This window comes from Chaetura pelagica, unplaced genomic scaffold (genome assembly GCF_000747805.2).
Source record: "Chaetura pelagica isolate M959 unplaced genomic scaffold, ChaPel_1.0 scaffold292, whole genome shotgun sequence".
NCBI lineage: Eukaryota > Metazoa > Chordata > Aves > Apodiformes > Apodidae > Chaetura > Chaetura pelagica.
Genome location: NW_009952374.1, coordinates 288,638 through 301,294, shown reverse-complemented (window position 1 = coordinate 301,294; position 12,657 = coordinate 288,638). Strand labels below are relative to the sequence as shown.

Sequence of the window (12,657 nt, the reverse complement as noted above, 5' to 3'; positions counted from 1 at the left end):
TGAGCAGGGAACCCACCACTAGATCATCCAACCTGGTCTTAAAAACCTCCAGGGATAGGGCATCAACAATCTCCCTGGGCAACCCATCCCAGTTCCTCACCACCCTTAGAGTGAAGAATTTCTTCCTAATATCTAACCTGAATCTCCCCTCTCTCAGTTTAAAACCATTCCCCCTTGTCCTATCACTGTCTTCTCTGATGAAAGGGCTTTGCCCCAACGAATGTGCTTACCCAGCTTCCTCCTCTCCTCAGGATCCTGCAGCAGGACACGGAGTGATGGTCCCTCTGGCATGGTGACATGGAACTGGATAAAAGCCTTCTCATGCTCTGGCAGTTCTGCATCAGATGCCGCTGTGTGAAACAAATGGGTGGGGATGGGCTTAAAATGGTGCTGCTTGGCCACTTGGACCCCCCAGGGTCATGAGGACAAGGCAATCAGTAACAACTTCCTCTCACCCAACCACAGCCTGCAATGACCAAGACATCAGTGACAGGAAGAGGGATGAGTTATCCCATTCAAGGCTGCACCAGGCTTTGAAGCCACGTGCATGAGTATCCAGCTCTTTTCCCACCTTCCCACTGGTTTGGAAGTAGGATTGGAAATAAAGAGCCCTGGGTTTCTTCTCTGGAGGTTAGTGACACAGAGCCAAGTCAGACAATAACTAAACCACAAGAGCAGGGCAGGTTTCATTGTAATTTGGGAACTGAGCCCTCCTTGCCATGCCTGGGAACCCTGCATGGGTAAAGAGCTTGTGGTGCAACCAAGGATGTCCTTCAAGGGGATCCAAGGAAGGACAACGAAGCTGGTGAAGGGTCTAGAGCACAAATCTTATGAGGAGCAGCTGAGGGAAGTGGGGTTGTTTAGTCTGGAGCAAAGGAGGCTGAGGGGAGACCTTCTCTCTCTCTACAGCTCCCTGGAAGGAGGTTGGAGCAAGGTGAGGGTTTGTGTCTTCTTGCAAGCAACAAGCAAGAAGATGAGGGGAAATGGCCTCAAGTTGTACCACAAGAGGCTTACATTGGATATTAGGAAGAATTTTTTAGCTGAAAGGCTTGTCAGGCACTGAAATAGGCTGCTCAGGGAAGTGGTGAAGTCCTCATCCCTGGAGGTACATAAAAGCCTTGTAGATGTGGTGCTGAGGGACATGGTTTAGTGGTGGACCTGGCAGTGCTGGGTTAATTGCTGGACTTGATCTTAAAGATATTTTTCACCAAAATGATTCTATGATTCAATGAAGAAACTGAGATGGACACAGTTTACACAGGTGCTCCAAGCACCACACCAGGCTCTCATCTCCATCCAAAGCTGTTTCAAATCCCTTTTAGCTCACAGGGAGCCCAGGATTGCATGGCAGCCTCCTTCCCTGGGCCCAGAGTGCATTAAAAAGAAACCTAGAGGGTTCCAAAGAGCTTTGTGGACTTTCTGGTACAAATAGAAGATCTCAAAGCCTAGTGAGCACCGTGGCATTTACATCCAGTGGGCTGGGAACCAGCAGCTTCAAGGCTGGCTCTCCCCATGGAATGGTTCAGTTTGGAAGGAGCCTTTAAAGGTCATCTAGTCCAACCCCCTCTACAGTGAACAAGGACATCCTCAACTAGATCAGGTTGCTCAGAGGCCTGTCCAACCTGACCTTGAATTCTAGGAATGGGGCATCTACAACTTGTCTGTGCAACCTGGGCCAGTGTCTCACCACTCTTGTAACAAATTTCTTCCTAAGATCTAATCTGAATCTCCCTTCTCTCAGTTAAAAACCATCAGCCCTTGTCCTATTACTGCAGACCCTGCTAAAAAGTTTGTCCCCATCGTTCTTACAGGCCCCTGTGCCAGCCCCTCTCCATGCCAGCATTCCCAGGAAATGGAGCTCCAACATAAGGAGTTTATTGGCAACTGGCTACAGAAGCAAAGGGTTTGTTATTCTGAACAAGGGGGTCATGGAGCACTTGGAGAGGCAGCAAGTGGACACGTAAGATCTCAACAGTCTGCTCTAGTGGAAAAAAACAAAACCAACCCCCTAAATTAGGGATCTCCTGCAGGTGTGTGTTTCTTCCAGCACTTCAGGTTACCAGAACAGACAAACGGACTCAAAATCTTAGGGGAGAGTTTTGCTGTGTCCCTGGAACCCCATGGAAACCCATCCCTGTCACCATCCACGGCCATTTCTTTCTTCAAGCTTCTCCAGCCCCACACAACCCCACTCTCTATCCCAGGAGCTCTCCTTGCTCAATCCTGCTTCTTCAACACCCACACAGCACAAGCCCTGCAGCAGGATTTTAGGCAGGCTCTGGAGTGGGGGAGGATGCTAGGACAGTCTGGCAGCCATCGTTGTCCCCGGCATGTTTGGCAGCCATCCTCCAAAAAGTCCCCCAGCCTGTTCTCATCCACCCTACCAAGTAATGGGTCAACATCTCAGGTCACAGCATGCATTGGCTGCCCACCCCCAGACCCTCTGCTTGACCCAAAATTGCTTGCATGGGTGTCAGTGATGGAGCAGATGGAGATCATGGGTCACATCCCACTTCCACACTCCAGCTGCCTCCACAGAGCCACGTCACCTCAGCTCCAGCACAGCCACTTGGACCTTCCTGCTTGCAACCCACCACTCTGGCATGTCCAGGACAGCCCACCATGAGGCTGGTATTAAACTGGAGTAGCCCAGACCAGTTTGTCAAGGGATATCCTGAGTGGTTTTGGTTTTATTTTTATTTCTTGAAGTTCCCAGCTGGCTCACCACATGGACCAGGTCCCTCTGGAGAATGCCAAGTCAAGGACACCAGCACATGTGTGGTCAGCAGGCAACTGACCCCCTATTTACTCACCCAGTCCCAAAGGGGACAGCAGGTGACACCCCTACAGCACCTTTTTGCACATCTTCTTGGAAGGACTTCACAAGTATTGTGTAAACCAGAAATATGGGGAAAATCTGCTCTGTGCATGAATTGAGTCAATGAGCAAGATCAACACTTCAGAGCACCCCAAAAGGTTTAGATTTTGTCTCTGCCTACCCTGTGCACTTCTCCCTTCACCTCTTTATTTCTGCAGTCCCTCCCAAACATCAGGCCACCACATGGAGCCAGCACTTGGCTGAGCAGGCAGATGTCCCTGAGCTGTCACACTCACCAGGGCAGTCACAGAGAGCAATGGCAGCAAAGTAGTGGGAAAGGGCTTTGAAATGCTCCGACTTGACATGGACCATGGTGGTCCAAGAGAAGGGAACGTAGTCCTTCACGTGGGCCTGGGTCATTGTCTGGTGCACCAGTGAGTAGACATCTTCCACCTGCAGGGTGTCAAGAGATAAGCTGCTGAGCTGTGGGTTGAGATGTAGGACATCCATGAAGAGACAAAGATAACAGGCTGTCCTCTCCTGGGGTGTTCTGCTGACAGCAGAAAGAGCTTCCCCAGTGGTGACAGTCCCACCAAGTAGTTTAGTTCCCCAAGGCACTCACCCTTGCTGCCTCCTGGGCGAGCTGCAGCCGGGTGAGGAAGTCATGCTGGGCACGTAGGAAGGTCATCTTCTCAAAGACACACTCCTGGACCTGGGCAACCATCAGCCTCACCAGCATGTTCAAGGAGGCAGCACTCATATCCAGGCTGGGAGCATTGGAGAAGTTTTCCTTCAAGTAGTTAAAAGCACCTGTACAAGGGAGAAGCTCCTGGTAACAGCCAGGCTTGCAAGCAGGAGGGTCAGGCTTTTGGAGCATGAAGGTATCCCCACCAGCAGTGCAGCAGAAGAGCCTCTAACTCAGCTCACACTTCAGGTATCTCATCATAACCAGTGATGATATCCCAGGGAAAAAGCCCCAGGGGTGTCTCCCTTGCCACCTAAACCATCCTTGTGTCCACAGCTTTCTTCTCCAAAGCCCTGTGTGATCATAGTGCCAAGGTCCCTTCTTGCCCCAGCTGCTCACAAATGGATCAGTATCCCTTTTCTTCCCAGCTGGGACAATCCAAATGTTGTATGGCAAGATAGAGCCCTTTGGGTTGCTGTTGGGTCATCCCAGCTGCTCTTTGTAACCCATAGAAGCAGCCTGGTGCCATCTTGCCTTTGGTTTGTCATCCCTTGGAGATACCCTGTCCCCATCCCTCTTCACATGACTGTTCCCTCCCCTTCTTGCAGTCATGAGGATTAACCCCACCCTGTGGAAATGCCACCTACGTGCTCCTGGAGAGCCAAGGAAGGAGGGAAACCCACGTACCAGCTGCCTTCTGGAAGGCATCGATGGCCTGGTTGAGCCCCGGGAGGGCGGCGCGGTCCTGCCGCGCTCCGATCTGGGTGTGCAGGGCTCCGATGTTGAAGAGCACACTGCCCTTCTCGAAGGCCAGAGCTCTCTGGTGGGATGGGACCCCTGTCAGGGAGTCATACCTGGGGAAGGGAAGAGTCATCTGCTGCCCATCACTGGGTGGCCGTGAGTGCAGAAGAAGCCCGGAGGGTTTTCAGCCCTCTGTGTGGGCTTGCAGCCACCATTCTCAAAGCTCATCCCCATGGGGACATCTTTTCCCCTCCCTGATTCTCCACCCAGGGGAACAGAAAGCTCAGAGCAAGAGGAAAACCCAACTCTCTGGGGGAAAAACCCAACATCTGCTGGCTCCAGCTTTGCTGCCAAGGCAGCCATCCCACGGTTACAGGCTTGGTCCCAGCTCTCTACCCACTCGTGGTGCCCCAGGTGGGATGGGGAAAAACAAACCAGTGGAAGAAGACACCCAGGCTTTTGGTTGGAGGGAAGAAACGGCTGTCAAAGAAGTAGAGCTGGTTGTAATATTCCATCAAGAGCTCAATCCCAGCTTCGTTCCGGCTGGGGGTGCGCATTGCCTGCAGGGGTGGGAGGGGAGACACGTGGGTGGGAAGAGAGGAAAAATGGGAAGGAAATGCTGGATTTACAAAGCTGGCTCTCACAATCGGTTTCTCAGACTGGAGGACGAGGGGAAGCGCTGATCTGGATTTATGAAACAAACAATAGTGTTGTAAGAGGGTGGGTTCCCCTTTGTAAGTCCTTTGCTTTATCCACTGAAAATCAGTAAAGCTTGATGTTTGGTGCAGGAAAAATGGGAAGGAAATGCTGGATTTACAAAGCTGCACATACTGGCCAGCCCAAGGGGAAAAAAAACCCCTTCACCTTCACCTCTTGATCAGATTAATATAATACATAGAATTAGATCAACAGTGGACAAGAGGAAGAGCTCCCATAGAAGTTGAGCCTCAGGAAAGGTCAAGGAGGCACCAATTTGGTGCTGGGGCACCCAAATCCAGAGCCAGCAGCCTGGGACCTGTGCTGGAGGCAGTGCTCATCTCAACCAAGCTGGGATTATTACTTTTTTAAAAAGAGAAGCTAATGAGAAGTCTGATCTTAAGGGAGAAATAGGATTTTTTGCTCTTAATAAAAAAGTCCTTGAGATTTTAACTTGGACCAGGAGGACAGTCATAAGTGTCCTGACTTCTATCTTCTGGCTTTTCAAGGCTCCTCTCCCACAGCCTGAAGAGCAGCATCAGGCCCTTCACAAGGCCTTGAGCAAACCTCATTTTTCCTGCTCTCCCAGATCAAAGTTTCACAGCAAGGCAAAACCTGAAGTTACTTGTGAGAGCCACTTGGTAGGAGAGGAGAAAATTCACCTTTACTGGATTGCTTTAGATTTCCTCTTCTCCAAGTGCTGGCTGGAGAGAGAGAAGTGATTGAGCCTTGCCAGGGGTGAACTAATATTCACCAAGAAGTAATAGATTGCATTATAACTTTGATTGCTGTTCAGTTCTAGGTTAGCAAGACATTAAAGGACAGGGAAAGAAAACAATTACTGAACAGTCTGTAATATTTTATAACCTAATGGACCAAAGCCAAGGTGCTCTAACGTGAGAATCCCACACCCTGAGACACAAGGATAAGGGTGCAGCTTGGAGAGAGGATGAGAGAACACCTGGAGCAAAGTGTGGCACCTCCAACAAGTGTTTCTGAACAAGCCAAAGTAAGACTATTCAACTTGAGGGACACTGACCTGCCGTAACTCCATGAACTCTTTGATTTCTTTTTCAAACAAGATGCCCTCCTCTCTGTAGTGGTCACTGATGAAATCCTGGATGGAAACAAGATAAACGAAAGCCCTGACTCACCCTTCAAAACAGATTTTCATTATTTAAAGGGTGACTTTGGGCATTTAAGCATAAGCAACTTGTCAGCTCTCCCCACAAGGAAACCTCTACCAGGAAAAACAACCTCCTCCCTTGCCTGACTCTTGCTCTCCACCATCTCCAGACCCCCACCTCCCACTTCCCATGTTTTAAGTTAAACTCCTCCCCATAACTTTATTTTTTTTGCAGCTGTTCCAAAACAGAAAATATTTTCCATCTGCTACAGCATCTCTACAGCACCCAACTGCACCCATGTGCTAGAACACCCCTCAAAGTGAGTGGTCACTCCCCTCCGTCATCTTGCATCACACCAGGTGTGCAAAACCCCAGTGCTCACCTTCAGTGGTGCCAGCAAATCCAGCTCCTTCGTCTCCTTCAGGCCCAAAGGGATCATGGGGACACTGATGGACTCACTAGAAGAAGACAACAATCTATTTGGCAGTTGGTTTAAAAGTCTTCGAGAGACCCTGCACATTAGGGACTAAAATGAAGCAGCTCCTTGCCCTGGGCTGCTCCTGTTACAGGGTAAAACCAGAAGAGGATCTGACTGCACAGCAGAAGGATGTTCTTTCCAATGTGATGTCAGGAAAGGCAGCACGAGGGAAGAGGTGCACAGAAAATTACTTGAAACCAACACCCTTATTCCATCAACTTCTGTTTTTCTCTTTTTAACAAGTATAAGAATAACCAAATAGACTCCAGTAATGAAGCTGCTTTAATTACCTGCCCCTGGGAATGGAGCATGATGCAAGCACGGGTCCCAAATGCACCCACTGCTACATGCTAATCTAGGCTTTGGTGCTGATAAGGACTTGCTCAGGTCACAGCACTGGGCCTGGTGTTGAAATTTTCTACCTCTATTGAAAGCAGTTGTCTAATAATAGCTCTTATCACAGAGTCCATTCCATATTGTAAAATGTTGAAGACCACAACAGCTCTGGGAGGGGTTTGTGCTCAGGACTGAAACAGGGAAGTTGTGCAGCAGGAAGAAGCACTGCAGAATGACAGCCAGGGAAGGACCATCTTTTGGGGGACTTAGGAGCTGTTATGTTTTCATAGAATCATAGAACAGTTTGGACTGGAAGGGAGCTTAAAAATAATCTAGTTCCACCCCCCCTGCTGTGGGCAGAGACACCTTCCAATAGACCAGGTTCCAATTCTCTGCTTACAATAAGTAAAGAGAAGGTCTGTAAAAGCATCAGACCCTGGAGTATGCAGAAAATTACAGCCTTGCTAAGAACCTCAGAGCTGGACCCACCATCCTACAGAGATGGGGAAAGGGAACCAGTACCCATCTATCCCTCAGGGATGTCCATGTAGGGAGGCTGGATCTAGATGATCTATAAGGTCCTTCCTCATCCCAAGCTTTCTGTGACTCCATTCTGTGTCCCCAGGCCCAGCACTGAAGCATGTTACAGCATCCTCATACACTTGGCCTCCTGGGGTACTTGTTTAAAGCAACAAGAATATTTGGCATAGAGTGAGATGGGACGTGGGTGAGACAGAATCAAACACTTGCCCACCCAGGTTGGCAGAACAGCCTCCCCTTGTTACCTCTAGAAACTGCTGCTAACTTCCTAGCACATCACTAGTTAGTCCAAGGAGAAAAAAAAAAAAGAGGCAAAGAAAGTTGCAAAACCCCGGGGAGCAGGGCAGGGAGGTTGCACCCACTTTTTCATCTCTTCAGACTTGAATAAACAGCTTCAAGAGCTATAATTAGTGCAGAAAAGCCATTATTGCTCATTTCCTAACAAGATTTCTGTTTGAATCTAATGATTGAGTAAACAAAGGGGCTTTTGTGTTGGCCTGGGCAGGGTTTGGGGTTTGCTGACATTGTTTTCTTTTTAAACCAGGGCAAACAAGCAGTGAGTTGGGAAAGCCAAGCATCCCTGATAGGGAAGAACCTGGGGAGGAGCAAAGAAGTTGGGGAGGAAGAACATCTCTCATGTTGCATGCAATCCTACTTCTAGCACAGAAGAAGGATCAACATCCAGGATTACATTCAGAGACTGCAACAGACTCCCTGAGTGCAGCAGAAACCCAAAGGTGGTGGAGACATGGGCCCCCTTGGCTTTCTTCTCATTGGAGACCCCATGATTCTAACACAGTCCTGCACCCGGATCATCTTGGTCCTACCTTTAATATAAAGGATGGAGGCATTGATGCCCTAGTCATAGCAGGGTCTCAAAAAAGGTTATGGATGGACATAGAATTGTAGAATCATAGAACAGTTTGAGTCAGAGGAGACTTTTAAAGGTCATCTACTCAATCTCAATGCAGTGAGAAGAGACATCTTCAAATAGATCAGGTTGCTCAGAGCCCTGTCCAATGTGACCTTGAAAGTTGGGGCATCTCCCACCTCTCTGGGCAACCTGGGCCAGTGTTTCACCATCATCATTGTCAAAAAATTCTTCCTTAGATCTAGTCTGAATCTCCCCTCTTTCAGTTTAAAACCATCAGCCCTTGTCCTATCACTACAGGTGCTACCAAAAAGTTCACTCCCATCTTTCTTATAAGCTCCCTGTCAGTACTGAAAGGCCACAAGTTCTCCCCAGAGCTTTGTCTTCTCCAGGCTGAACAACCCCAACTCTCAGCTTTTTTTTTTTTTTTTTTTTTTTTTTTTTTTTTTTTTTCTCATAGCAGAGGTGCTCCAGCCCTCTGATAATTTTTATTGCTCTGGACTCTCTTCAACACCTCCATGTCCTTTTGATACTGGGGACACAATGCTCCAGGTGGGGTCCCATGAGAGCAGAGTAGAGAGGAAGAATTCCCTTCCTTCACCTTGACCTGCTGGTGATGCAGCCCAGGACATGGTTGACTTTCTGGGGCAGGAGTGCAGATTGCCAGCTCATGTCCATCTTTTCACCCACCAGTGTCCCCAAGTCCTTCTCCACAGGGCTGCTCTCCATCCCTTCATCCCCCAGCCTGCATCGATACCAGGGGCTGCCCTGACCCAGGTGCAGGACCTTGCACTTGGCCTTGTTAAATCCTTATGAGGTTCACATGGGACCACATCTTGAGTTTGTCCAGGCCTCACAGAATGGCTCCCCAACCCTCAGGCATGTCAACCACACCACTCAGCTTGGTGTCATCAAATTCCATCCATCTCAGGGAGGAATGGCAGTAGCTCCCACGTTGTTGCAGCATCCCTGGGCTGTTCTCCCCAGGGAATTCCTGATTTTCTCACCCATTGAAACAGTGCTGCTGAGCTGCCCCAGCATGTTGGTTTGCTGCTGGTGAGCATGCTAGGATTACTGCTCTGGTGAGTCAAGAACAAGGTGGCTGGGTAAGCATTTCAAGGTCAAAGAACATTTCAATTAAAAGGTCTAACCTCAGAAGGAGAGAAAAATAACTTCATACCCTCAATGGGAAAAGAAATTGGTGAGTAATCTGCTCTGGGAAGAGCCAGAACAGGAGGTTGGTCACCTGAGAAGTTGTGCTTTTAATCTCTTCTGCTAAATACTCTGTTTCATCTTCTGGAAAAAAGTCATGCTCTAGTGGGATGCTCAGGGGAGGGGGATGATGCAAGTTGAAAGGGTTGTTTCTACCTTATTCCTCCTGCTTTGGGACATCAGTGTCCAGACAACACACCATCCATCCCCAGATGCCTCCTAAGAAGCTGCTAGAAAAAGCTGTTGAGTTTGCTCTCCTTGCAGCTCTATTCATGAAACATGGATGTTCCCAGAATGAAAAACTGTTTCCAGCATATCTGGTCCATGTCCTCTCCTATTCTCCAGCCACCACCCTGTGGTCCCTGCCAGAGGCCCAAGCCAGGCACAGAGCAGGGAGGCAGAGCAGCAGGTATAAGGTGAGAGGCTGCCTTGCTTCCAGAAAAAGCAAAAATGAAATTATGATCATAATGAAAATAAAATCCCAATTGAGCAAGCTGCTTTTCCCCCCCTACAGCTGCCCTCCTGGTGTACCTGTCATTCTGGTAGACATCCACACTGCTGTTCAGCTCCTCCAGCTCCTCTTTCAGCAGCTGCAGGTTGGAGTTCACATAGCTCAGCTCCAGGGCGACTGTCTCTTTGACCTTGTGGTTACTGGTGGCCCTGCAAGACAACACAGTGTGGATCCAGCCTCCTCTGTTTAATTAATTAATGCCTTTATTTATCCACACTTGACTGTTCTGATAAATAGAGATGAGCTTATCCAGTGGTGTGATTATGTGCATCAATCCAAACCTTCCCACAGAACCTCTTGCTCTGTACATGATGGGGACAGGGGGAGCCAGAGCATCCAACCTGCTGTGTTGTGGATGTTGAGGCCAAACACAACTCATTGCAGTGTTGCACCCTGATATTTCCCCTCCACAGCAGACTTCCCCTTGCCCACCCACACTCACACCTCCAGTGCAGCCTCAGATTGGGCCATAAGCACACAAGGTGATCTCCCACACCAAATAGAAGTATTTTTGGGGGGGGGTTGAGGAAGAAAACCTTCTGTTTGGGTGCAAATAACCCTCCTGCAAGGGCAGGGGCTCTCCATGCTCACCCGTTAGTAGAGCTGGACCCTGCCCACCTTTCCACGTCAGGAGATGTAAACACCAGGGATTGATTTCAGCTGCCTGTTCCCAGCATGACAAGCTCCCAGGCTGATCACACCCTTCTTATCTGCTCTGAAGGAAAGGGAGGAGATAACCCAGAGCTGACAGCAAGCAGTGTCAGCTGAAAGGGGCTTTGGCTGCTCGTGCTAAATCACACCAGGATCAAGGGAAAAACAACCCATAAACGAGTTCTGCTTGCTCAGGGGACAGCTTTCCTTCAGCTTTTGCAGAGCATGCTGCCTTCAAATTGTGTTTTTTATGGGTAGCATCCTTCAGAGGCCTTGCCCTGAGCCAGGTCAGGGCACTAGAAGGAGTTATGCTGTTTTTCTTTTAAGATGCCAGTCCTTTAGTGTCTCCTCCTCTGACTCCCCTTTGCTGGGATTTCCCAAGACTGATGCATTTACTTCTTTTTTTTAAAAAAAAATTAGAACAAAGCAAAACCACAGCAGGTCCCAAGATCTCCATGACTGCTTCCATTTAAACATCTTGCAGGATTTCTGTAGTTCCCTGTACAGTATCAAGACAGTAATCACCCTCTTCCCATATAAATCAGCATGGAATTGCTATTTTAATCCTCCATGCACCCCAACACCTCCAGGACACAGGGTGTGCTGCTGCCACTGCTACAATTTTCTTCCAGTGTGAGTTAAAGAGTTTCCCCCTGTTGCTCCCACGTGGCATCAGCATTAATTTTATCTTTCCTTAATTTGTTTTCTTCCCAACAGCAGATTTGTGTCAATTTGCAACTCAGTGATATCAGGGCAACATATTCATCAATACTTAATTGATACATTTGTGACCACAATTTGTGCCACTTTGCAACTCAGTGACAACAGAGTAACGTGGGCATAGATACTTCATTGCTACATTTCTGACCAGAATTGATGTATTTCACCCTTCCTCTGCAGCAGAAAGGATGTTATCACCCTGCAAAACCTGATTTTCCTCTGCAGGATTTTGCAGGCAAGTGTTAGATCTTCCCAGACTTGTCACCAAGTTCATGTTTTCAAGCCCGTTGTTGCTTCTGGGCACTCCAGTTTGTACTCTGCAAGTGCCACACGCAGCAATTAAGAGCAAAGTACCTCTCAAAGAGGTAATTTAGGGGAGCACTGAATCATTTCCATGAACAAACCCCATGCACTTTGTGCTACCTGTGCAGGGCAAAGAACCAACCTCTGTATGATCACACAGAGCCTCTCTGTCTCCATCAACCTCCTCAGTGAAGTATCAGCTGTTTGCTTTGCTAACACCAAAGTTGTTTCATTGTTTGGGTTTTTTAAATGTCTTTTTAAGTAATTGCTTTATAGGTGCCACCTTTATCTCCCCAATTGCTTCCCTCAGCCCCAGTATTTGAACAAAAAAGGAAAAGGTTTCCACTACCTCTGCCCATTTATTTACACAGCAAACAAACCCTCTGAACACTGCTGAGCAAACACCAGGGGGATTTTTTTTTTCCAACACACCATTCGTGGCAACCTCTCCAGGAAAGGAACCTGATATGATGAACAGAACAGCTCAGAAGATTTTTATTTTATTTTAATTTTTTTTTAAGCACTGAATTGGGTGGGTTTTTTTGGTTTGCATAGAAACCAGCCAGTTCAGCTGCAAAATCTGCTCCAGGCTGGGCAACCCACAGCTTTTTCTGTTTGCATTTAGCATTAGCCTAGAGAGATGCAAAGGAAGTTTTGCCCTGCAACTCAAGCCTATAATTTCTAAGCAATATCCTTCAGACTGACAACATAACCTCCCCCCCACCCCAGCTCAGCCTTTCATTTTAGGCACCAGCTTGATTATTTCCTTCCCCTCCCCCTCAAATTTCCCATGTTTAATAAGTCCTGAGCACCACCAAGCCCAGAAACCCACATTATTACTCAGCTGCAAAGTGGACCTGTGGGAGGGAGGAAAAGCAGCTGCCACAAAAGGACATTCCAACTGCTGACCCAGCAAGAAAAGAGCCTCATCAAGTGCATTTCCCTGGCTGAGTAATTAAAACATGTTT

General features: G+C 48.2%; 1 protein-coding gene across 1 annotated transcript in view; it reads right to left on the bottom strand.

Moving 5' to 3' along the window:
• The window catches only part of RHPN1 (rhophilin, Rho GTPase binding protein 1), a 33,928-nt gene that overhangs the window by 6,655 nt on the left and 14,616 nt on the right, over positions 1–12,657 (bottom strand). The window contains exons 3-10 of the mRNA XM_010008142.1: positions 10,036–10,164; positions 6,450–6,525; positions 5,980–6,057; positions 4,680–4,804; positions 4,191–4,357; positions 3,441–3,628; positions 3,115–3,271; positions 231–350 (exon numbers count right to left, since the gene is read on the bottom strand). Coding sequence (XP_010006444.1) covers positions 231–350; positions 3,115–3,271; positions 3,441–3,628; positions 4,191–4,357; positions 4,680–4,804; positions 5,980–6,057; positions 6,450–6,525; positions 10,036–10,164 — 1,040 coding nt within the window. The remainder of the gene's footprint in view (positions 1–230; positions 351–3,114; positions 3,272–3,440; positions 3,629–4,190; positions 4,358–4,679; positions 4,805–5,979; positions 6,058–6,449; positions 6,526–10,035; positions 10,165–12,657) is intronic.